Below are 26,806 nucleotides of genomic sequence, written 5' to 3'. Positions count from 1 at the left end.
TCTTGAACATTGTACTGTACTTGGAATATGCAAACTATGAGGATAAAAACAGAGGATGTGTACCAGCCCAATATCACTGAGGTAGGGATTCTTTTTGCAGTGGCCCAGCTTCAGCTAGCTTCCTGGGTGCCAAAGTACTGACCATGGGGTCAGTAGTTTTCAGAAGTTTGAGGTAAATTCTCCATTTGTCTTTGGGAATGATCAGGGATTAGTCAGTGCCTCTATGGTGGAGATCCCAGGGGTAACATGAGTGGGGTCAGTTGTACGTAGGGACCCAGGTACTTCAACAGTCCCTGATTTTTTGCCCTCTCTCTTGTAAAATTTTTGATTTTCTGGAAAATTACAGAAGATTACAGTCAGTCAGTAATGCCAGACATTAGAGTTGATTTCTTATTCTTCAGAAATTGCTTGGAGATACAAAACCTGTTTGATTAACATTTTAAGTTAGAGTAATATTGAAAAACTCTCTCTGATTTTGAGCCTTTGGTACCCTCCTTATTTTTGTCTTTGTCCTGATTTCTTGAACAAAGAAGTTGAGGTATGAGTGAGAGATGAAAATCCTACCAGAGATACATAGGAAGTGGCTAGTGACCTTATTTCAAAGGTCAGGCTTCTTATAAGTCAGTAGGTGGGCACAGAGGTAGAACAGGAGCACCAGGGTACAATGGATGGCTTACATTTGCTCAGATGATATTAGAGGAGCTAGTTATTGTCACTCCATGAGGACAGACAATTTATCGCAATACAGTGCTGAATCTTATTTTTACTGCTGGATCTTATTACTGTAGCCTTTGCTTACATGTTTACCTGACATGTTATGTTTTACATTTTTTTCTATGGGCTGTTTTTGAATCATTTGTTACTTACTGTTCAGTTTGCTTTATATACTGGACTTCAGCTGGATTTAATCCAGACACCCCCCGAAATTGGGAATATGTATCCCTAGTTACATTTATTACCAAACAATTAAGTGGATACAAAAGTATATGTACATGTCACATGCAGTGATGTACATTGTGAAAATAAACAGAAACTTGTATATAGTCTTTTCTGTTGTTTCTCTGTTACAGAATCGTATGGAGGAGAGCAAAGCATTATTTAGGACGATTATAACATACCCCTGGTTTCAGAATTCATCAGTCATTCTGTTTCTAAACAAGAAGGACCTCTTGGAAGAGAAGATAATGTACTCCCATCTAGTTGACTATTTTCCAGAATATGATGGTATGTAACTTTCTTTATGTACTTTAATTGCAAGCATCCAGAGTACCCTCTTCAGCCATGACCTGGGTCAGCGAGAATAACTGTGTACATGGAAATTAACAGCAAATCTATGATATTATAAAATCAACTGCAAAATTAAATTAGTATTGGAATAATTTCAGTTTTATTACTTGATGGAAAAGTTGAATAAAAGTGTAGATACCTTTGTCCCTAGAAAGATAGCAAAGATGTCTGAATGTTGAAGTGTTATACATCAGCATTATGTGCCAATATGTAGAGCATCTGGTGAAATACATCTGCACTGCATGTACTGTGTGTGTGTGTGTGTGTGTGTGTGTGTGTGTATGTATGTATATATATATATATATATATTTTTTTTTTTTAATGTGTGTGTGTATGTATATATATATATATATATATATATATATATATGTATATGTATATATATGTATATGTATATATATATATATATAAATAACAAAATGGCCAATGTTACATTTGAAGCCCCGGCAAGTATGAGAGAAGTCTAAAGTACATCATCATCTCAAAAAAGTAAGAAAGTTTATAATATATATGTGTGTATATGTAATTTGGAGCAAAACATTAAGTTAAAAAAAAGTATTGATGCTGTAAATACAAATCTGCTGCAAAGTGTAAAGGCAGAGCTGTTACGTTATCTTTGTCAGGCAGAGAACAGCTATTGAAATCAGCTGCTCATGATCAGCAGGAGACCCTGTAAAAGTAGAAAAGAATACCTTGTGTAGTGAGTTAAAACATAGAGCAGATGTTTCCAGGGATACACCCTGTTTTCTTCTAGATGACAATATTGCTTTCATGTCCTTAGAATATATTCCTAGCCTTCCAACTAGAAAAGCATTATTGCAGTATATAGGCAGAGTTTGCTGAAAAGGTTCCAATCAAACTTACATGCCTTATCTTACTTTAGAAAACTTGTATCTGAGTTTATTTCCACCAACAACCGACAGTTTCATTGAAAAAAAGAGTTATCGATAAAACCACTGAAAACACTGTTAGTGTTTACTTCTGTCAACTTATTTGATTGAGTAGAGTGACTGTATGGTTGTCGTGGTATGGTATGATGTGTATTGGAAGTTTGTACAAGAGGTTAGGGATACATTGTGGTATGAATCTGTCAAGCCAACATGCTTTATCTGCTGATGAAGATTGTGTTTCTTTACCAGAGGAGTTGATTCTCCCTTTTGAATTAGATGATCCCAATATTTCAGTTTTGTATTTTTAGTTTGCCACCCCCATGCTTGCATCTTGGATTGCATTTTTCCCCTATAGGTAACATATTCCCAAACCAATTACACATTTTTCCCCTTCTCCAAGTTTACCCATCTCTTGTCTCATTTCTGTCAACATTGGGTGCCAGAGTCAGTAAGGGGAATCTCACAGAACAAGAGGAGAAGCAAATTAGAGTTAGTTAGTTAGAGAAAATAAGGGGGTTTCTGGATAACATGCATGAGTTTAGAGAGATTGCAGTTAAGCAACTATTTTGATAAGTCGAGCACAAAAACTTTTAACACAGTGACTTGGGCAACAGAACGTTGAAAGGGTTTTCACTAAACCTAGGGAACCTATAACAAGAAAAAGAGCCAGACATCCTATAGATATTTCAGAGATGTTCCTGCAAATTTAGAAAATTTGTATGAAGCAGAGAAATGTGGAAATCAAGAAACAGTACAAATGAAAATATTTATGGAAGACTTAAATTATGCCAAGGTTTAGAAGTAGATGAGGCTCATCAATTAATAGTTACTAAAGGAGGTGATGAGATACAAACTGTGATGTATAATCAGTCTTCTGGAAAATAAAATAAAATTTAAAAAAAATCTATCCTTAAATATACATGTAAAATATTATGTGTGATTTTGCATATAGACCTTTCTTGTGTGTGATTTTGATCTCTGTATGCTTTTAACTTTTTATGCTGACCTTTTCCTGTATAAAACTTATGTAAATCTCTTTCTGCCTCATATCTGTATTTAACTCAATAAATTGTTACCATTGTATTGTACTGCTAAAGTCTATTAACGGAGCTTTTCTCCTCGGGTCTCCACTGAAAAATGGGCCACAAGCCCAGTTGGACTAACCCGATTAACAAATGTCAATAAATAAATAAATAAATTATCCAGAAACCGATGGTATTCCTGTAGAAGTTTTTAAATTAGTTGGGAAGAAAGTGAGAAAGATCTGGAAGATTTTATTTAACAGTTTTTTAAAAGGAGGAGAAGCACCAACATCTTAGAAGAAACCTGTGGGGTGGCTCTGTTACTTAAAGATGGCAAAGACCCTACAGACCCAGCTTCATATAGATCCATTTCAATTTTAAACCATGATTATGAAGTGCTTATGTCTATACTATCCTCACTGTGTTTGAACAGAGGGGCCAAACGGGGATGTGCTCTTTCCCCTTTATTTGCTTTATAGTTAGTCATTGGCAAAAAAAATAAGGGACTCAGAAATACAATGATGTAATTGGCATGATAATCAAGAAAAGGTGGCTTTATTTGCAGATGACATTGTTTTCTACTTGATAAATCCAGAAAAAGACATCTCAGTGTATTGTGAAATATTTTCAAGTTTTTTAGGGGTATTAAATTAAATTAATAAATGTAAAACAAAGGCTATAGCTGTAAATTATGAACCCAGACATGCATTGATTCAGCAGTCCCCATATTTATGGGAACATGATAAGATGAAGTATTTAGGAGTATGGATTAAAAAGGTCTCTGTTATGGCAGCTAAGGATGTGTGGAAGAGACTAAACAAAAGATTATACAAAATTTGAGAAACTGGAAACTTTTATTTATGGATGTGGATAGTAAGGTACAAGCAGTGAAAATGTTTAGCCCCTTTAGTCTTGTATACTGGTCAGGCATACTTTTTATCAACCCAAGGAGAACTTGTCGAGAGTAATTAATAAAGAATTGAAGGAATTTATCTGGGAGAGAGAGAGGGTAAAGGTTAAGTAGGATAAGTTGATCCATCCAATAGAACAAGGTGGTTTAGGTTTACCTGATTTGAAGGGATATTTTAGAGCTACACAGCTAAGGTTCATATACATACCAGAAGCAGAAGGTTATAATTCAAAGTGTAAAGGGATGATGATGAAGCGAGGAGAAAGTTCAAGAAATCAAGAGAGGGAGAGTGGGGTTTTGACTGTAGCTCCTTAAGGAGAGCAACAGCCACCATACAGAATATTATATTTATAATAGGGATGACTGCAAGTAGGGCTATAGAAAGTAGACAACAGGGTGCTGGAATTTACTGGATAAACCTGGCAAAGGAACCAAGATACTGGGAGCAAATAACTTGGGCCGGAAAGGTAATAGAGTGGGATGAGGCCAAGAAAATATTTGGATTGCAGGCTAGATGCTGCCTTCCCTACCAGGACTTGATCTCAGAGTACAGGCAAAGAGAAAGAGATAGGGGAATTTTAAGTGAAGACCTGCTCTAGTAGAGTTTTTAGTTGAATTTAGAATTAACCGGCTGTTAAAAAAGGGATAATTAGAGGTGCATATAAAATATTACAAACTATAAGAATCAATCGGAGGAGGTTGAGAAGACTGATTGGAAAAGCAATTTACAAGAATGCAATGAGAAGACGTGTGGCTCCCAAGTATGCAACCAAGACCAGAATGTTTAAGATCTTTGCTTCAAGTGTTTACATAGGTATTTTTATACCCCCAAGTAAACCTCAAAGAATTTTCTGTCTGGTAGACAACAAATATTGGATGTTGGAGGTGTGATGGAGAAGGAGGCAACTGGGAGCATATATTCTGAGTGTGTAATGAGTTGGCAGATTTTCAAAATTCCCTAAAGAGTACTCTATCTGAAATATTAGGTGAGCAAATGGCTGTATGTAAAGAAGCTGAGATACAGGATCTGAATTGCTTAGACACAGTAAGGCCTTGTTAAGTTTAATTCTTTTGACTGCTAAAAAAGCAGTTACTATAACATGTAAATCAAAACCTTCATCTGTATTTGAGGTATTGAATATCACATTGTCATAGCTTAAAGCGAATAAACTGGCTTGAACTGCACAACTAACTACAGCACACAGTTATTCCTCATCCAGAAAAATACCTTGCACTAAAAAACCTATTACTACTGTCCAGCAAGGGACATCTATTCTAGTAAGAAATTCTTACTACTCAAATAAGTCAAAGAAGGTTGCAGGCGACTCTGTCTACTCCCAAATACATTGCTAAACTCTAGTATCCCTACACAAATAAAACTCTCTGACAAATAAATTAGTTATATAAACCACTGCTTAAACAACATCTTAACCAAGCCTGTTCCTCACCGCTCATCACCAGGTTGAGACTTTGTGCTCACCTTATGAAACACTCAAAAAAAATCTCCTCAAACAGAATACTCTCAGCCTATCACTGAAATGACAAAACCATTTTTATACACAACTGCTGCTTGTACAATCCATTAAGTTGCAAGTGGGCTTACTCTTTAGTAACTTCTACCTCAGTAAAATCTTAGAATGTATAAATTTAAGTACTGTATGTGTATAAATGTAAATAAAAAGGTAACTACTCTGTGTTTAACTGGAACTAAGTGTAATGCAATGTTAACAAATAAAGTTTTTCTCTCTAGGCTTCTGCTGAGAACAGCTATTACCCAGTCAGACTTTCCCAGTAAACAAAGCCAAATAAATAAATATAAATGCATAGACGTAAATGGAAACTGAGGGACTGAGGGAGTAAGTACATGCATAATAATGTTCAGTAGGAGGAGTGAGGTTTAAGGGAAGGCAGGAATTCAGCACGATGTCCTTCAAGGATGCATCTGCAGTCATAACATATGGGTTGTCCTGCCTCAGGCAGCCCTTCGGTCGGCCGGATTCCAAAGTCTGGGTCTGGCCTCGGCTGATGTCGCACTTTCCCCGACGTCAGAGCGTCTGGGGTATAAAAGCATCAGCCGACGCCATTTTCCTCAGTCTTTCTTGCCGCGCGGTGCCCGAAGCAGAAGCTGTTCACAAGTGCCGGTCGGTCAGATCCAGAGATTTCAGCTACCAAAGACTTGAAAAAGCTAAGTACCCCGTTGGGGACACTTTCTTGCCTCAGCCGATGTCAGACAAAGTAAATAATTGTTTAACTTGTGGGAAACAAATACCTCATAAGGATTTCCATTCTTACTGCCTTCCTTGCTTAGGCCCAGACCACGACGTATCAACTTGTTTAGCCTGTGCCTCCTTCAACCGACGGACTCTTAGACGTCGGTCGGAGTTTGCAGAGGAATTATTTGGAGCCGCTTTTGCTTACAAAATGCAGTCGGAGACTCCGACTTCGCATATGGCTAAAAAACGCAAGGAAAAGGACCGACACTCGCGGCCCGCGGTTTTGGCTGAAACCACGGCTAGGCCTACCGTGAGTGTCTCTGTTTCGGCCGAAACCGAGTCAACGACGATTCCTACTACCGAAACCATTCTTCCGATCACCGAGGCCAGAGAGGCCCCGGCTGAGTCGGCTTCAGAACTCCCTACCGAAGCTAGTGTTCAGGAATTGTCCGACACCATACCTTTAGACATTTCAACCCCTGCACGTGGGGCAGCTAGGCCCCCAGCTTCTATGTCTATTAAGGCCTTCTCCAGGGCTAAAGCTGCCAAACTTTCAAAAGCTTTGCCTGCCAAATCTACATCCCAGAGGCCTTCCTCTAGTTCACAGATCCTCAGTCTTGCTGAGGACCTTATCTCCTTAATTAGGGGTTCCCAACCTCTCCCAGACAGGGCCTCCCAACCTCCTCCAGACAAAAGGCCCAGGACTGACCCCTCTGAACCTCACTCCTCAGATTACTCCACAGATGGATCTGATTTGTCAGACCACCAGGAAGGGGCCTACTCGCCTTATGAGGATTCAGATGCAGAGGAATCTATCCCTTCGGCCTCCGCTCCTGAAGAATTTTCCTTTGGGGAGACATTACACTCCATGAGAGAGCACTTTCAATGGCAAGGTCAGGATTTCTCTGATTCTAGAAAAAGATTAAGGACCTTTCTGCATTTGCCTCAGCATAGGCCCTTAGCTATACCTCCTATTTTAAATGTAATTGATGATGTGTACAATGATGTCAGTACAGCACCTGATTCTCTTCCTCCGGCCCCTGCCAAACCTGACAGATATTACAGGGTCCCAGATTCTCACTTCCACCTGTATAAAGCCCATGCTGCAGACCCAGAAACTATTTCTCAGGGCCCTAAAGGGGTTGCAGCCGCTACTGCCAAAAATCCCCTACCCTCTGAAAGAGAGTCTAGAGCATTAGAGAGATGGGGAAAAAAGGTTTATACATCTGCTACTCTTTCTGCCAGGGCATTAAACTGTCAATTCCATATGATACAGTACCAAGAATTTTTGTTAGATCAGCTGTATAAGAAACTTTCTTCTCCTGAACCCTTAGACCATAAATCCCTTCAGGATTTGGTACACAACTCACAACAGGTTAGTAACCATTTTTTAAAATGTGGCTATGATGCACTGGAGGCTTCATTTAGATCAGCTATGACTGGGGCAGTTACTCGTAGACATGCCTGGCTGAAGGAACAATCTTTGCCAGACCATGTCAAGGCTAAACTCCTCGATGCTCCAATGGAGAAACAAAATTTATTTGGTTCCCCTGCACAGGAGATTCTAAAAAAGGTTGAAGAAAAAGCAAAATCTTTGCAAACAGTTAAAGATTTCCTGCAAGTTCAACCTCCAAGGTTCAGCAGAAACTGGCCTACAAAGAATTGGTCCTTTCCAGACTCCTCCAGAGCACAGAGAAGCAGGAACAGGCGCCCTAGGGGCAGAGGGCAATCGAAGGGCCCCTACAGAGGCCGTCAGTGGCAGCCTGCCAACCGGAGGAGTAGTGCAACAGCTACAACTGCAACCACTACTACAGGACAGACTCAATGACTTGACTCTGATTCCGCCTACCAGGGATCAACTGGAAGCACACTTGGGCGGAAAGCTGGCTTTATTCTCAAAAAACTGGCATTGCATTACAAAGGATACATGGACATTGCAAATAATAGACAAAGGATACAGGTTTCACTTCCACACTTTGCCAAAAAGAAGCGGAATGCCAAACCTTCCACCAAACCAGAAGGCAGCGGCCTTAAGACAAATCAACAAATTACTTCAGATGAAAGCTATAGAAAGGGTACCATGTACAGAACAAGGCCAAGGATTTTACTCCAGACTATTCCTTGTACCAAGAAAAGAAAACCAATGGAGGCCTATTCTCGACCTGTCTGCAGTGAACACTTATCTCATTGTGCCAAAATTCAAAATGCTGACCCTACAGCAACTTCTTCCCATGTTGGGCAAGGAGTCTTGGCTGGTGACTCTAGATCTCAAGGAGGCATACCTGCAAGTCCCTATCCGACCAGATTGCAGAAGACACCTCAGATTTCTTGCAGGATCAGAGCATTATCAATTCTCAGCATTGCCCTTTGGCTTATCTACTGCGCCCAGAGTATTCACGAAATGCCTGGCATCAGTAATTGCACATTGCAGACTTCAGGGAATTCAAATTTATCCATACCTGGACGACTGCCTAATACAAGCGGACAACAAGAAAAAATTGTTAAAGGACTTGGCCTATGCCATACACCTGCTACAGACCTTGGGATACACAGTCAACATCCAAAAGTCAAGACTAGTACCATCCCAAAGGATAACCTTTTTGGGTGCGGATCTGGACACAATCACCCAGATGGCTTTTCTCACAGAAGAAAACAAAAACAACTTCCAGATTACTTCATGATTCTGACAAGACAAACTCAGCTTACTGCAAGGAAAGTCCTGCAGGCCCTGGGTTACATGGCATCCTGCATAATTTTAATCCCACATGCCAGGTTGCATATGAGGAAATTACAATGGTACCTAAGGAATGTATGGTCTCAACACAGTCACAGTCTAGAAACCATGATACCAATCATTCCATGCCTTCAAAAGGAATTCCTGTGGTGGGCTCAGGCCTGCCCGTCCAACAGAGGGTTGCCTTTCAACAAACCAAAAACAAGGCAGACCATCACCACGGACGCCTCAGACCGAGGATGGGGAGCACACATGGAGGACAAACGTATCCAAGGCCTATGGCCTCAAGGGCAGCTAAGCATGCACATAAACCAAAAGGAAATGCTGGCAGTGAGGCATGCAATCGAGGCATTCAGACCCTTCCTTCAGCAAGGACATCTGTTAATAAGGACAGACAACACCACGGTCATGTGGTATATAAACAAACAGGGAGGCACACATTCCTACCCTCTATGCCGGATGGCTATGAATCTGTGAAACCTATGCCTGAATCTCAATATCCAGCTGCAGGCCAAATTCGTACCAGGAAAAGAAAATACATTAGCAGACAGCTTAAGCAGAACTACCATGGATGCACACGAATGGATGCTGCATCCAGACATCTTCAAACTTATAACAAATACATGGGGAATGCCAGAGATAGATCTGTTCGCCTCCCCACTAAACCACCAACTGAAGACATTCTGCTCAAGGATATACCACCCACAAGCATGGAGGGTGGACTCTCTCTCTTTCAGCTGGAATGCCCTAACAGTATATGCCTTTCCACCTCTCCCATTGATGTACAAGGTTCTACTGAAGATCAGGGAGGAACAGCCAAAAGTGATACTGATAGCTCCGGACTAGCCAAGACAACACTGGTACCCACTATTGAGAAGCATGTCTCAGGCAAATTCATGGCCTCTTCCTCTATGGCCTCTTCTTCTAACGCAGAACAATTTCAAGACCCTGCATCCCAACTTGAAAACATTATAGCTAACTGCCTGGAAAATTCCTTAACACCCAACCAAACAGTTTTATCTCAGAGGGTGAAGGACATTATCCTGGAGGCTCGCAGACCTTCCACAAGGAAGACATACTCAGCTAAATGGAAGAGATTTCTCATTTGGAGCACATCAAAGGGCACAGATGTCACAGTGGCAAACCTAGCACACATCCTAGAATATTTAGCAGAATTGTTCCACAATGGCTTGTCTTATTCTTCCATTAAGATTCATGCTTCAGCAATTTCAGCAGAATACAATATGGATCCCACCTATCTTCTCACACCCTCTTCTCAGACAATTTTTGAGAGGGATCAAAAATGTTAAACCTCCAAGAAGACCCCCTCTACCTGCATGGGATCTCAATTTTGTGCTGGAAAAACTGACTCTACCTCCCTTTGAACCAGCAGCATCAGCAGACCTGCAGTTCTCATCTTGGAAAACTGCATTCCTTCTGGCCATCACTTCAGCAAGAAGAGTATCTGAGTTACAGGCATTAATGGCAGTGCAGCCTTTTCTTATTTTTCACCAACTAAGAACCAATCCTACTTTCATGCCAAAGGTGGTATCTAGGGTATCCTTGAACCAAGCTATTCACTTGCCAACGTTCTTCCCTAACCCACAGAACAAAGGGAAAAAACTTTTACACACCTTGGATATACACAGACAACTACGCTACTATTTGGACAGAACAAAAACTAGCAGAAAAACTGACCAACTTTTTGTAGCATATGCAACAGGGGTGCAAGGAAGAGCAATTTCCAAACAGACAATTTCAAAATGGATAGGAAATTGCATTCGCTTTTGTTACTCCTTTCATGGAAAGACAGTTCCTGAAAATATCAGGCCCCACTCAACAAGGGCCACCGCCACCACTACAGCTTTTCTACGAGGGGTGGCTACCAAGGACATTTTAGAAGCTGCTACTTGGAGCTCCGGGCATACATTTGCCAAGCATTACAATCTACCTTTATACTCCAGATCCCGAGCAGGGTTTGCAACTGCAGTACTGCAGGGGATCTTAACTACACCATCCTTCTCTTAGTACCCCCTCCCCCAGATTGGCTATGGTAGTCTACCCATATGTTATGACTGCAGATGCATCCTTGAAGGACATAGTACAGTTTTGTACCTACCATAAATGTAGATGTCCGATAGGTATGCATCTGCAGTCAGGATTACCCACCCTCCTTCCCCTCTGTGGTATTCCTAGGGTGCTTACCCCTCTTTCAGCTAGCTGGGGGAATCTATTATCGTGTATTTGTTTGTTTAAACATGTATATAATTTGCAAATGTTTGGAACTTTTCAGCATTTATCCAAATTTAGCCTTCCTAGAGGGCACCTGGCATCTGGGGCAAGAAAAACTGAGGAAAATGGCGTCGGCTGATGCTTTTATACCCCAGACGCTCTGACGTCAGGGAAAGTGTGACATCAGCCGAGGCCAGACCTAGACTTTGGAATCCGGCCGACCGAAGGGCTGCCTGAGGAAGAACAACCCATATGTTATGACTGCAGATGCATACCTATCGGACATCTACATTTATGGTAGGTACAAAACTGTACTTTTTGTAGTACTGACGATAGTAACAAAGAAATACATTTGATGTATATTGTATTTAAATGTTAAAGTGGTACTTTTTCTTTTCTGTTAATGTATGTTTGCCTATGTCTTAATTGATAAGTTAATAAAGGTGTTTAAAAAAATGGATGCCAAAGTCTGTTTCAGCCCCACCCCAAAAAAGCTTCTATTATGTATTTTCTTCCCAAACATCTTCCCCTGCCTTTTACCATTTCTTTTCACATTGCCTAGTAATGTATGTCGTGTCATTGGTCCCTGGTTCCATCTAAACAATTGAATTGCTTCCCTAGGTGTGGGGCAGTAAATAATAACAGTACCTGTGGTTCTGGCATTCCTAGAGAAACACTAACATTGTGGTAAACAGTGTCAAGTATGCAACTTTAAGTGGTTTGAAGAACAGTTATATTTTATGTCGAGGCCAAGTCAGTGTGAACCAACCAAGATGTCTGAAACACAAAATGACTGAGTTAACAGATATTTCCCCAAGGATTTGATGTTCTTCGTGTTTCACTGTTGCAGTTGTCACTTTTAGGTTATCTGCTTGCAGTAGCCCTCAGTCAGCCTGATTAACAAAGTCTTAGGTCCTGCGTCTGTTGCTGTCCCTTCTTCCATGATATCAGGTCATCAGGGATATAAAACGTGCAGCCGGCGCCATTACATCAGTCTTTCTTGCCGTGCGGTGCCCAAAGCAGAAGCAGTTTGCAAGTGCCAGTCGGCCGACTCCTGAAATTTTCATTTTCGAGTATCAGAACCGAAGTCTTCAACTAAAGCCAAGTACCCCGTTAGGGAAACTTTTACTTGCTCCTTACCAATGTCAGTAAAAGTTAATAATTGCATTACTTGTGGAAAGCAAATGCCTCATAAAGATTTTCATTCGTACTGTATTCCTTGTCTAGGCCCTGACCACGATGTACCATGCTGTCGGTTTTGTGCTTTATTTAACCAGCGCACTATCCGTCGTTGGTATATTTTTGCCTCTAAATATTTCGGTTCTCAGTTTAATTATCCAGAAATGTCATCGGTTAGCCATCCGGGATTCTGAAAAAACACAAGGATAAAGACAGACAGGCCGCTGAGGTCCAAAACTGCTGACGGCTCTTCTAAGCCAGTTCGCCGGTACTCAGTGAGGTGCTTTCGCAGCCCCTGATACCTGCTACTTCTGATTTGCAGGCCTCTACTGAGATCCATTCGGAGTCTGGTATGCCGCGAGATGCTTCAACTATGGAACCTGCGGATGTCTCTACCTTGGATGGGTCCGGAACTGCTGTGCAGGCACCGGCTTCTGAGGGTGTATTCAAGCCTACGGACTTGCATATTAAACCAACACCTCCTCCTTCTTTTAGGCCTAAATCTCAAACCATGCCTAAAAAAAAACAATGCCTAGGCCGCATGCTCAGGCCTCTATGCCTAAAAAACAAATGATAACGGCTGAAGATCTTATAACTCTAATCAGGGGAAGCCAGCCTCCCCCTTCTAAGAGACCTAGGACTAAAGTTGTTTATGAATCTTCTGACCAGGATTCTGATTCTTCTGATGATCTGGATTTGCCCTTATCTACTTATGAGGATTCTGATGCAGAGGACTCTGTTTCCCCTCCAGAGGATTTTTCTTTTGGTGAAACCTTACATACTCTAAGGGAGCATTTCCACTGGGAAAGCCAGGATGTTTCTGATTCAAAAAAGAGGCTTAGTGATTTCTTATTTCTGCCTCAGAATAGGCCTTCAGCTATTCGTCCTGTACTAGACATTGCTGATGATGCTTTTTCGGAATCTAGTTTGGCCCCTGATTCTTTGCCTCCTGCTCCCAGAAAACCTGTCAGATATTAGAGTTCCTTATTCACACAAGTTCCTTTTTAAAATTCCTGTTGCGTTTCCAGAGACCAATTCACAGGGAGCCAAGGGCATTAAGGCTTCTACTGCTAAAAATCCTACCCCTTCTGATAGAGACGACAGGGCGCTGGATAGATGGGGTAAGAAGGTTTACACTTCTGCAAACTTGACCATTAGGGCTTTAAACTGCCAGTTTTTATGTTAAAGTATCAACAACATGTTACTGGATTGCTTAAACAGAAAATGATGTTGATTCCTGACTGTGCGGAAAATAAAGAATTACAGGATTTAATGCATTCTGCTGAACAGGTTGGAAAAGATACTTTGCAATGTGGATTTGATTCTTTAGAGGCCTCTTGCAAGGATACTGTTACTGGTTCTGTGCTCAGAAGGCATGCTTAGCTTAAGGAGCAATCTTTACCTGATCATGTTAAAGCTAAATTGTTGGATGTTCCCTTAAATCAGATACTCGCCTGTTTGGCAACAAGGCTGAGGAATTCTTAAAAAGATGGAAGATAAAGCTAAATCTATGCAAACTGTTAAAGATTTCTTACAAGTTCAGCCTCCTAGATTTAGTAGGCACTGGCCCTCTAAGAATTGGTTTTTTCCAACCTCTTCAAGGTCTTCTCAAGCCAAACCCAGACATAGCAGAAACCTCAGGTTGCAGTCCCAGGAGACGCACAAGACTAAGCAGTGGGGGGTTTCCACGCCCAAATCAGGGAGTAGTAAGACTCTTCCCTTTGGAAAACCGTCTCATTGACTTGCTTCTAAAACTTCCAAGCACTTCCCAACTGAAAGCTCCTTTAGGCGGAAAGATTGGTCTGCAGGCCAAAAACCAGGAACTCATTACCCGGGACAAATGGGTTTTAAATATAGTGTCCCAAGGATACAGATTTCACTTCCACTCCTTACCAACACCAAGTGGGTGGCCAGAACTACCCCCAAATCAGTGGGCAGAGGCCCAAAATCAAGTACTCTCTCTCTCAAGCATGGGGGCTATTCAGTTGGTACCAGAAGAGGAAAAGGGACAAGGGTTTTATTCGAGACTTTTCTTGGTACCCAGAAAAGGCAATACATGGCATCCTATCCTGGACCTTTCGACTCTAAATACTTTTCTAGTGATTCCAAAATTCAAGATGCTGACTCTTCATCAGCTGCTTCCTATGCTAGGCAAAGATGGCTGGTTGGCAACACTAGACCTAAAAGAAGCATACCTGCACATCCCTATCAGGGAGTCTTACAGAAAATGCCTACACTTCAAAGCAGGCTACATACACTATCAGTTCTCTGCACTGCCCTTTGGCTTTTCTACTGTGCCCAGTGTATTCACAAAGTGCCTAGCTCCAGTCAATGCATTCTGCAGGCAAAGAAATATTCAAATATACCCATATCTGGATGATTGTCTAATTCAGGCAGAAAGCCAGGACATACTTTTGAATTATCAGGCCTTTGTTCAAAGGGTACTGACTTGTCTGGGGTACACCATAAACGAAAAGAAATCACACCTGGTACCCTGTCAACAAATTATATTCCTGGGAGCAAGCTTGAATACAACTTCCTAGATGGCTTTCCTCACACCAGAGAAACAAATTCATTTGACAACCTATTTCAAACAAGTGGCCACAAAAACCCAGTTATCTGCAAGGCAAGTACAGCAAGCCTTGGGGTTCATGGCCTCCTGCATTCTTCTAATTCCATATGCAAGGCTATATATGAGGAAACTACAATGGTATCTCAAAAAGCCTATGGTGTCAACATTCACAGGATCTAGAAGCAATGATTCCTATCATACCTTGCATATGCCTAGAGTTCCTTTGGTGGGCAGAGGCCTGCCACCAAAACAGGGGACTACCATTCACACTACCCCCTGCCGCCCAAACCTTAACATCAGATGCATCAGACTATGCATGGAGGCCCACCTGGCAGGGAAGTGCATTCAGGGCAAATGGAACCCAAATCAAATGCACCTGCATATCAATCGAAAAGCAATGTTAGCTGTACAGAATGCTCTGACAGCCTTCAAGGACCACATTCTTCCAGGACAATTAATGATAAAGATGGGCAACACCACTGTTAAGTGGTACAAAAACAAGCAGGGGGGGGGGTACACATTCTTACCCCCTCTGCAGACTAGCCATAGCATTGTGGAACACAGCCCTGAGCTATCAAGTACATTTACAAGCTCAATTCCTGCCAGGAAAACTAAATACACTGGCAGATGAACTAAGCAGAAACCTCATGGACTCACACGAGTGGAAACTGGTAGCAAGGATTTTCAACATGTTGACAAGCAAATGGGAGAGCCCAGATATAGACCTGTTTGCCTCCCCTCAAAACTATCAGTTGGACAAATTCTGCACAAGGACTCTCCACAAACAAGCTTGGAAAGTGGATGCTCTGTCCTTCAGCTGGAAAAACCTATCCGTTTATGCCTTTCCTCCTCTGCCTCTGCTCTCCAAAGTACTACTAAAGATCAAACAAGACAAACCAAGGACGATTTTGATTGCACCAGACTGGCCACGCCAAAACTGGGTACCCCCTCTTGCGCAGTGTGTCACTGTGGGCCCCATGGCACCTGACTCAGACTCCTACTCTATTGTTTCAGCATGAGAACCAAATTCTGCACCCTCATCTTAAAACACTGAATCTAGCAGCCTGGCTAATTACATAATTTCTCCTTTACCATTCCTCAGTAAACCAGTGATGAATATTATTTTAGAGGCAAGGAGGCCTAGTACCAGAACGCCTTACACTGAAAAATGGAAAAGATCCTGTGCCTGGAACCAGTCTCAAGGGATAAGCACAAAAGTGCCCAGTTTACCTCATATTTTACATTACTTAACTGAGATGCTTCATAAGGGCCTGTCTTTCTCCTCCATCAGAATTCACGCCTCAGCCATCTCCGCTCATTATAACACAGAACCACCCTTCTCTCATCCACTGCTTAAGCAGTTCCTCAGAGGGGCCAAAAACCTACGACCACCCAGGAGAGCTCCAACTCCAACCTGGGACCTCAAGTTTGTATTGGAAAAGCTCACCCTTCCTCCTTTTGAGCCAGCTGCCACTGCGGACTTAAAATTCCTTTCTTGGAAAACAGCTTTCCTTTTAGAAATCACTTCAGCAAGAAGGGTATCTGAATTACAGGCCCTCATGGCAGTGGAGACTTTCATCATCTTTCGTACAGACAGAGTGTCCCTCAGGACCAATCCCTCCTTCATTCCCAAGGTGGTATCCAGTGTGGCCCATAATCAGTCCATACATTTGCCAACTTTCTTTCCTAATCCACAGAACAAAGGGGAACGGATTCTGCACAACTTAGATGTGCACAGACAACTTAGATTCTACTTGGAAAGAACTAAACCTCAAAGGAAATCTGATCAACTGCTGGTGGCATTTGCTGCAGGGGCAGAGGGGAAGGCTATTTCAAAGCAAACCATTTCCAAATGGATAGGCCATTGCATTCATTTCTGCTATAAGCACCATGGAAAACCTATCCCCCAGGGGATCTGACCTCACTCCACCAGGGCTGCATCTACCTCTACAGCCTTTCTCAGAGGCGTCCCTACCAGGGACATCCTAGAAGCTGCTACCTGGAGTTCTGTACATACTTTCACCAAGCATTACCATCTGCCAATTTTCTCTAAATCCAGAGCTGGCTTTGCCACTGCAGTCTTGCAGGGCCTTTTAGCTGGCCCTAATTCTATTTAAATTCCTCCTCCCATCCTTAGCTTTGGGAATCTACCCAAAAGTGGTGACTGCAGCAGTGGAACACGAAGAACATAGTACAGTTGTGTTTACTTACCAAAAATGTAGATGTTCGAGTGTATTCACTGTTGCAGTTTTGGTTACCCTCCCTCCAGCCCCCTTCTTTTTTTTTGGATATACCTCTACTTTCCTTTGCTATCTTCAAAAGCTTTTTGGTGTATTTGCTTTTTTGTTGGAGGTATTACCTTGTATATTTATAGATTTAATTGCTTCCCAGTAAGGGGGCACCTGACAGCTGGGGCAAGAAAAACTGATGTAATGGCGTCGGCTGCATGTTTTATACCCCTGACAACCTGACATCATGGAAGAAGGGACAGCAACTGACGCAGGACCCAAGACTTTGTTAATCAGGCCGACTGCAAGCAGATAACCCAAAAGTGATGACTGCAACAGTGAATACACTCGAACATCTACATTTATGGTAAGTGTACACAACTGTACTTTCTGTCTCTGTTATTGTTTTGTTAGCTTAAAATAGCTCATCTTTCTTGATGATTCCTGCATTTCTATTAAGTATGTTGTTCTGGATGCATATTTGTTTGATTAAACCAGTTGGAATCCAGCAAGGGTTTGCAGCTAAGACTCTCCAAACAAGTATCCCCCTATATGCTGCATTTGCATGAGTTCATGTTTTTCTCTTATCTAAGGTTTGACTGTGTTAACGCATTTTTAGCTGTGAAGTCTCTGTTTTTCTTTCACCTGTGCTGAGTGACCTTTTTAGGACATCCACCTTTGCTCTGAACAGCAACAACAAAAAGTTTCCTAATGTTAGCCCGTAATTGCTCTTTTCCAGTCTTGTTCTGTCACTCACCCCTTCCCCGATATCTCCCTTGTTGAAAAAGGTTGCCCTTCTGCCCTTTTTGTGTACCTTTTCAGTGTTTGAAAGGTATAGCCAGCACATGGATGCAAAGGATTTATTTCTGGATATGTTCTCATTGAATAGCAACAGAGTAGTGCTACTAGTGATTGGCGGCTGGCAGCTGTGTTGGTAGACTTCTTTAAGTGCTGCTGTTAGATGTCAGTGAGTGTGTGATTATTAAAATGCCTTTATAACGTTATTTAATCATCACTTTTTGAAATATGACAAAGCACAAATATATTAATAGAGAAGGAAAGCAAACCATAGTAGTAATTACATTATTTTCATGCGGCAAATGTTTTCTTCTTAACAATTTTTATTCACTCCAGCATTACACAAATTGCCCAATTCTTGTCTCACCTTACATTTCACTCCTCCTGAACATTATTCTGAATGTAAAGCAAAAAATACTCCAGGCTACCACGACCAAGTAGTGAAGAAATATCAAATGGTGTAAAAAATATATTTATTATCAACACTGGTGAGCGCTTTCACGGTAATAAACCGCCTCTTCAGACCAAGAATACAGCACAGCTAACAGTTTCAAAATGCACACAGACCAATCAAAAGATCACATGTTAAAAAAAATGAAATATTAAAAACAGGTTGATCTCAAAACACCTATGAATGTAGAGAACAGACCAAATCTTTTAAATTAAAAAGTTGAAAAACAATTAGAAATGCCTTACTTAACAAACAATCTCCACAATGACAAGTCAGTATTGTAGAAGAGCTGCATATACTGGTTCTTATTGGATAAATGATAAAAAATAGGGCCACTATTGGTCATATTAAGCCAACAGACATGCCTTAAAACAAATAATCAAAAAATGAGAAGTCTCTATAAATACAATGTCATTGGATACAATATGAAAGTCAGAACAGACATTCATCATCTTTCAGCTATTCTCGTTAAGGGTTGCCACAGCGGATTTCTTCCTGTCCTCTGCATCTTGCTCTGTCACACCAACCACACCTGCATGTCCTTTCTCACCACATCCATAAGTCTTATCTTAGGCCTTCCTCGTTTCCTGTTACTTGGTAGCTTCATCCTTACCATCTTTTTCCCAATATACTCAGCATCCCTCCCCAGCACATGTCCAAACCAAAGTAATCTTGCCTCTCTGGCTTTGTCTCCAAACCTTCCAACCTGGGCTGACCCTCTAATATACTTATTCTTAATCCTGTCCACCCTCGTCACACCCAGTGCAAATCTTAACATCTTTAACTCTGCCACAACCAGCTCTAACTCCTGCCTTTTTGTCAGTGCCACCGTCTCCAACCCATATAACATAGCTGGTCTCACTACCCTCTTGTAGACCTTCCCATTCACTCTTACTGGTACTCGTCTGTCACAAATCACTCCTAACACACTTCTCCACCGACTCCATCCTGCCTGTACTCTCTTCTTCACCTCTTTTCCACACTCACCATTACTCTGAACTACTGATCCCAAGTATTTAAACTCTTCCACATTCGCCACCTTTACTCTTTGCATCCTCACCATTCCTCTATCCTCCCTGAAAGTCAGAGTAGCCATTGGTGTCACTAAAACCTATCAGAAAATGACCTAACAAACTGCATAGTAATATCAGAACATCATAATAAATAAAAACTGTATTAAAACTAAAAAAAAAATAGCAATTTCTGATCCCTAAGACCAAGTCCTATCAAATAAATATAGTAATAATAATAGGCCGACCGCCTTAAGTGCCACTTCTGTCAACAGATGTAATGAGGCGAAAATATGTTATCAGCACTAGCCTATCAGATAGCATGGATAGGTTTTGCAGCCAATAAAAACTAAGAAAATAAATAACATTTGACGATAATGGCCAAAAGCCATCTAATTAAACATGACACAAAATATTGTCAAAGCAACAACAAAAAAAAAAAAAACTTATCCTAATCCCTAAACTCAAATCCTGTCAAAAAATAAAATAATAAATAATAAATGATCACCTTAAATGCTGATTCTGTCAAAGGGTGTGGGCCACTCCTAATAACCTTGCTCTTGGTCAAACTACCATTTGTATTAATATTAATATTACACAGAAAGATTAGGCACCCTTAGTTAAGGGCCCTAAAGTAGCTGATAAGGAGTGAGTGCTGGCAATGAAAACTACCTTATACTCTGGGCAGAAGGAAGCATAGCTAGTTAACCTGTGCCAGCTTTTCCTGGGGGGGGGGTGTCAGCTACTTGGGCAAGGACACGAAGCACTGGTTGGACAGAGAGGGTGCTGAAGTTCTTGGCTTGGTTAGTCAGATGAGATCTCGTCTCTGTAGCTGTGCCAGTGAGGAGTCTTATTGGGGATCTGGAGGAGGAGGGAGAAACCAGCCCTGGATTGACTGTGGTCACTGCGTACTCTTAAGGGAAATTACACTTGATGTAGACAGCTGCATCTGGAAATACTGTGCGCACCTGTTATCCTGCCAGTGAACGTCCCCCACAGTTGCCAGTGGTGAGGATTGAGGCTCCTTGAACCAATGGACTATTGGAGGGTCGTCACATGCCCTACTAGTTATCGATTCTTTGGCAGCAGGTTCTGTTCTGTACTGTATTAAAAGTTTCCCAGAGGTGGTCTTTCATGTAACACTGCTCTATTCCTTTCTCTTTGCCTATACTGTGCCCTCCCAATCAGGGACCGAGAAGTCTCTAACATGCAAATCAAAGTTCTGCTTGCCCTCATTCTGCTCTATTAGCTTTTCTCTCCTAGTTATATGATTCCAATACTTTGGTTCCTTTGCTAATTCCAGCCAGCAAATTCCAGACCCCCTCTTGCCTATTTCTTTTACCCTGCATGCAGTCAACCATTTTTGGTAAAATATCCTTTATCCATTCCAGTGTCGGCTTAGTTTTTTAAAATACTTTGTTAGTTTAAGTATAATGTTCTGTGTGATGGTTGTTATTCTTTTTAAGGACTTGCATCCAAAGTCCTACTCTCTCTCTCTCATTATTTCTCAAACTCACCCCCCCCCCCATTTCATCATCATCTCTCTTTCACCCTTGTTTTAGTTGTTATGTATATGAGCATTAGCTGCATATCTCTAAAGTATCCCTTCAAATCAAGAAATCCTAACCCACCTTGCTCTGTGGGGAGAATTAAGTTTGTCTTGCTTATCTCTTGCCTTGTCCCCCTCCTAGATAACTTTCTTCACCTCTTTATTATAGTCCACAACTTCTTCTCTGGCTTCACCTGTATGAAAAACTAAAAGGACTACAAAATGTTTTCACTTCTTTTATCCTATTGTCCATATCCATAATCAAAATCTCCCGGCTTCTAAATGTTTGCATTATCCTTTTAGTATCTTTCCATGCATCCGTAGCTCCCACAGCAGAACTCTTTAATACATACAGGTAAATACTTAATCTTATTTCCCCATAAAAGGATATTTCTGGACTAATTAATGTGTGGGTGCATAGTTTACTACTATAGCCTTTGTCTTATCCTTTATTTTATTTCCAAACTGTGCCAGAATGTTCTACAACACTGAAATTTCTTTTTTCTGGATTTTTCAGGTACAAAATGCTGTAATATGCTAATAAATGTAATTTTTCTTGATTACCGTACCAGTTACAATAGCTTTAAATATAAAGCAAATAAAGGGAAAAGAGGACATTTCTGCCTGGTTCCTCTCTTCAAGCACAGCTTACCAGAGAAAAACCTTTCCACCTTAATTCTTGCCTCTGAAACTTCAGATATCATCCTTATTAACTCTGTTATTCTGTCGGTAGTGTAAACTCTGATATTGGCATCCTCATAAAATCCTAGCTGACTTTATTGAATGCTTTTCTTAGCATCAAGACTCATCAACAGTAGAGATATTTGCTTCCTTCTGGATCATCATCATTCTCTTAATGTTGTTAAAATGCTTACTTCAGTCTATAAAAAAAATAATCCATAGCTGTAAATTTTGGCAACATATTTGCCATTCTATTTCCTAATATCATAAACACTTTGTAATCATAGTTTAAAATTGTAATGGTTCTATATGAAGCTGAGTCTCACAGGTCTTCACCCTCTTTGGGTAATGCAACCCCCCAGCTTCTTCCCCTGCTTTTAAAATATTGGTAAACAAACCCTTCCAGATCTTTATCACTTTGTTTCCTCCCAACTTTCAAACATCCATTTGACTGTACCAGCTGTTCTTACAGACTTTGCCGATTGTTTGTACAGCACCGATGTTCATCGTGTTTCACTGTTGCAGTCATGACTGTAGGGTTCTCCCCTGCCGGCAGGCAGCCCCAGGTCGGCCAGAAACCCAAAGTTTGGGTCCGGCGTCGGCTGTTCAACCATGCTCCCTGACGTCAGAGCGCCAGGAGTACAAAGCTGACAGCCGACGCCATCTTCTCCAGTCTTTTTTTGCCGTGCGGTGATAGCAGTTCGCAAGTACCGGTCGGCTGACTCCTGACGAATTTTTCTATATACTTCGGTCCGAAGACTTTCTTCTCCACTCAAAGCTAAGTACCCCGTTAGAAACTTTTTCTTGCTCCACTCCGATGTCAGAAAAAGTTAATAATTGTATTTCATGTGGGAAGCAAATACCTCATAAGGATTTTCATTCTTACTGTATTCCTTGCTTCGGCCCTGACCACGACGTAGCTAGTTGTCGGTTTTGTGCTAGATTCAATCAACGTATAATTAAGCGAAGGTACGATTTTGCTTTTCATTACTTCAGTAGGTGCTTTAACTACAAAATGTCGTTGGATACGGTCCCGGCTACCAGAGTTCACAAAAGTCGCAAGGATAAAGACAGGCCTCCGAGGTCCAAATCTGATGATAGCGCACAAGCGGAGCCAGCTTCAGGTTCGGCCGTCGTCAGTGAGGTGCTTTTGCAGCCCCTGTCATTGGCCATTTCAGAACCGACAGCCCAAACGGACTCTCATGAGGAGCCAACCAGGCCTTTAAATATTTCTGTTAAAGGACCTTCGGACAATGCTCCTTCTGATGGGTCCGGAGCCGCTGTGCAGGTGCCGGCTTCCGAAGGGGTTTTCAGGCCTACTCAACTACTAGTAAAGGCAAAGGCAAAGACTCCTTCTAAATCAAAGACTTCAACACAGGCCTCTTCTGAACCGGCTCCCAAGTCACAGAAACAGTTACTCAAGATGGCGGAGGATTTACTTACTATGATTAGGGGTTCACATCCCCCTCCAGACAAAAGGCCAAGGCAGGATGTTTATTATGATTCCTCTGATCAGGCTTCTGTTTCCTCAGTTTCTTCTTCTGATCAGGAATATTTTTTCCCTCCTTATGAGGATTCTGATGCTGAAGAATCCATTCCTTCAGCTTCTCCCCCTGAGGATTTCTCTTTTGGGGAAACTTTGCATGAAATGAGGGAACATTTCCACTGGGAAAGACAGGAGTATTCGGAATCCAAGAAAAGACTGAGGGATTTTCTTCTTCTTCCCCAACATAGACCCCTGGCTATTCCTCCTGTTTTGGATATTGTGGATGATGCCTTTTCGGAGGCTAACTTAACCCCTGACTCTCTTCCTCCTGCTCCTGTTAAGCCTGATAGCTATTACAGGGTTCCTGATTTCCATCAGTTTTTATACAAGAACCCTGCTGCTGACCCTGAAACCATTTCTCAGGGTCCTAAGGGAGTTAAGGCCGCTTCTGCCAAAAATCCCATTCCTACTGAAAAGGATTCTCGATCCTTAGAAAGATGGGGCAAAAAGGTGTACACTTCTGCTACTTTGTCCATTAGGGCTTTAATCTGTCAGTTTCATATGCTTAAATACCAGCAATTTCTCTTGTCTGTCTTAAAACAAAAGCTTACTTCCATTTCTGCCTGTGCAGATGATAAGGAATTACATGACTTATTGCATGCCACTGAACAGGTTGGGAAGCATGGTTTACACTGTGGATTTGATGCCTTGGAGGCTTCTTGTAGGGCTGTGGCCTCTGGCACAGTCATTAGAAGGCATGCATGGCTAAAGGAACAAAATTTACCTGAACAAGTAAAGGCTAAATTATTGGATGCTCCTGTTCAGCATAATGTTTTGTTTGGATCAAAAGCTGAAGAGGTGATTAAAAGATGGAGGATAAGGCGAAATCTATGCAAACAGTTAAAGATTTCTTACAAGTAAAGCCACCTAGATTTAGCAGGAATTGGCCTTCAAAAATTGGTCCTTTCCCACTTCAGACAGGCCTCAGAGGGGTAGATATAGACGCTCCAGAGGTAGGCCTCAAACACAAGCTGCTTATAGACCAAGACAGTGGACTGCTTCCACCCCTAGGGGAGGAGAGGACAGGTCACAATCTCAAAGGAAACAAACTCAATGACTCAATCTGTTGGGCTACAGGAACTTCTTGCCTGGAAGCCCCTCTCGGAGGAAAACTCTCTCTTTTTTATCAAAATTGGACTCAAATAACCCAAGACAAATGGGTTTTGGATGTGGTTTTAAGAGGTTACAAATTTCATTTTCATACCTTGCCAAGGCCAAGCGGATGGCCAGACCTTCCAAAACATCAATGGACGGAGGCCTTAAACCAGGTGGAAGCTCTTTTGGCTATAAATGCCATAGAACTGGTTCCTCTTTCAGAGATGGGAAAAGGTTTTTACTCAAGGCTTTTTCTAGTCCCAAGGAAGCAAAACTTATGGAGACCCATTCTGGATCTGTCGGTCTTGAACACCTTTCTAGAGATTCCAAAAGTCAAGATGCTTACTCTACAGCAGCTACTTCCAATGCTGTCCAAAGATGCATGGATGGTAACTTTGGATTTAAAGGAGGCATATTTGCACATTCCCATCAGGCAGGATCGCAGAAAATACCTCGGGTTCAAGGCCAGATCGAGGCACTTTCAATTCTCTGCGCTGCCCTTTGGATTGTCTACTGCGCCCAGGGTCTTCACCAAATGCCTGGCTCCAGTAGTAGCTTACTGCAGACTCAAGAGAATTCAAATTTACCCTTATCTGGATGATTGTCTAATTCAGGCAGACAGCAAGGATGTCTTACTCCAGCATCTAGAATTGGTACAGAACCTCCTCAAGTTCCTGGGATTCTCTGTAAACATAAAAAAGTCAAATTTGACACCATCACAACAGATAACTTTTCTGGGTGCACTTCTAAACACCACAACCCAGATGGCATTTCTGGCATCCAAAAAACAATTACAGCTGGCTTCAACTTTCAGGACCTTGGCAACTCTAACTCCCCTACCTGCAAGGAAATTCCTGCATCCTTCTCGTACCATATGCAAGACTACACATGAGGAAAATACAGTGGTACCTAAAAAGTGTATGGTCTCAGCATGGCCACAGTTTAGACATACTGATCTCCGTCCTTCCTTGCCTTCAAAAGGAGTTTCTTTGGTGGTCCAGGGCATGTGCTCTAAACAAAGGGAAACCCTTCCGTCTGCCTCCTGCCACTCAGATTCTAACCACGGATGCCTCAGATTATGCTTGGGGAGCCCATTTTCAGGGCATTTGTTTGCAGGGCCTTTGGACAAAGGATCAGAAGCACCTGCATATCAATTTAAAGGAAATGTTAGCCGTTCAGAAAGCTCTATTGGCCTTCAGGAATCTTTTACAACCAGGACAACTGCTAATACGGACAGACAACACCACAGTTATGTGGTACATAAACAAGCAAGGGGGATCTCATTCCTACCCCTTTGCAGACTAGCCATGGATCTATGGAACACAGCTCTAGCTTGCAATCTGGATCTTCAAGCTCAGTTTCTACCAGGGAAACAAAACTTCCTGGCAGACAGTCTGAGCAGAAACCTTTCGGATCCACACGAGTGGATGCTGGACACCAAAATATTCAGGATAACAGCAGTCTGGGGATGTCCTCACATAGACCTCTTTGCATCCCATCTCAATCATCAACTACAGAATTTTTGCACCAGGACTTTCCACAGAGAAGCTTGGAAAGTGGACACCCTGTCATTCAGTTGGAGGAACCTCTCGGGATATGCCTTTCCACCTCTTCCTCTTCTTCCATGGGTTTTATTGAAGATAAAACAGGACAAGCCCAAGATGATAATCTTGCTGGCTCCAAATTGGCCTCGGCAGTTTTGGTATCCAACTCTAAAAAACCTATGCCTGGAGCCCCCTTGGGTTTTACCTCAGTCTCCGAACCTTCTGTCCCAACATCAGGGTCAGTTCTACACTCTCATGTCAGAACTCTCAGCCTGGCGGCCTGGTTAATCCAGGGCCTTTGATTTCTTCTTTACTGCCCAAGTAGGTTATGGATGTCATTTTAGAAGCCAGACGTCCTAGCACTAGAAAATCTTATGCAGGAAAATGGAAAAGATTTTGTTCCTGGATGCAGGCTCAGGATTCTGATCCTCTTCTTCCTAATATTACTTTAATTTTACTTTACTTGACAGATCTCTTACATAAGGGTCTCTCTCTCTCTTCCATTAAGATACATGCCTCTGCTATTTCTGCTCATTATAATACAGACCCTCCCATCTTTTCCCACCAGCTCATGAGACAGTTTCTCAGATGAGCTAAGAACTTAAGACCTCCTATATCTCCTCCCATTCCTGCTTGGGATCTCAACTATGTTTTGGAAAAACTAACCTTGCCTCCTTTTGAGCCTGCTGCCTCTTCTGACATCAAGTTTTTATCTTGGAAGACAGCTATCCTGTTAGCCCTAACCTCTGCCAGGAGAGTTTCAGAGTTACAAGCTCTTATGGCTGTGGAACCTTATATTATTTTTCATCAAGACAGGGTATCTTTGAGGACTAATCCTACCTTCATGCCTAAGGTGGTTTCCAAA

The 26,806-nt window shown here is 41.8% G+C and overlaps 1 protein-coding gene across 1 annotated transcript in view; it reads left to right on the top strand.

Annotated features, from left to right (window-relative positions):
- Positions 1–26,806, top strand: part of LOC122793121 (guanine nucleotide-binding protein G(q) subunit alpha) — a 2,223,046-nt gene that overhangs the window by 1,940,828 nt on the left and 255,412 nt on the right. Inside the window, exon 6 of the mRNA XM_044060871.1 lies at positions 1,071–1,224. Coding sequence (XP_043916806.1) covers positions 1,071–1,224 — 154 coding nt within the window. The remainder of the gene's footprint in view (positions 1–1,070; positions 1,225–26,806) is intronic.

The sequence above is a fragment of the Protopterus annectens genome, chromosome 2.part0 (assembly GCF_019279795.1).
Source record: "Protopterus annectens isolate FY-2018-M chromosome 2.part0, PAN1.0, whole genome shotgun sequence".
Classification (NCBI taxonomy): Eukaryota; Metazoa; Chordata; order Ceratodontiformes; family Protopteridae; genus Protopterus; species Protopterus annectens.
The sequence above is the reverse complement of the archived record's forward strand: the minus strand, read 5'-3'. Positions and strand labels throughout refer to the sequence as shown.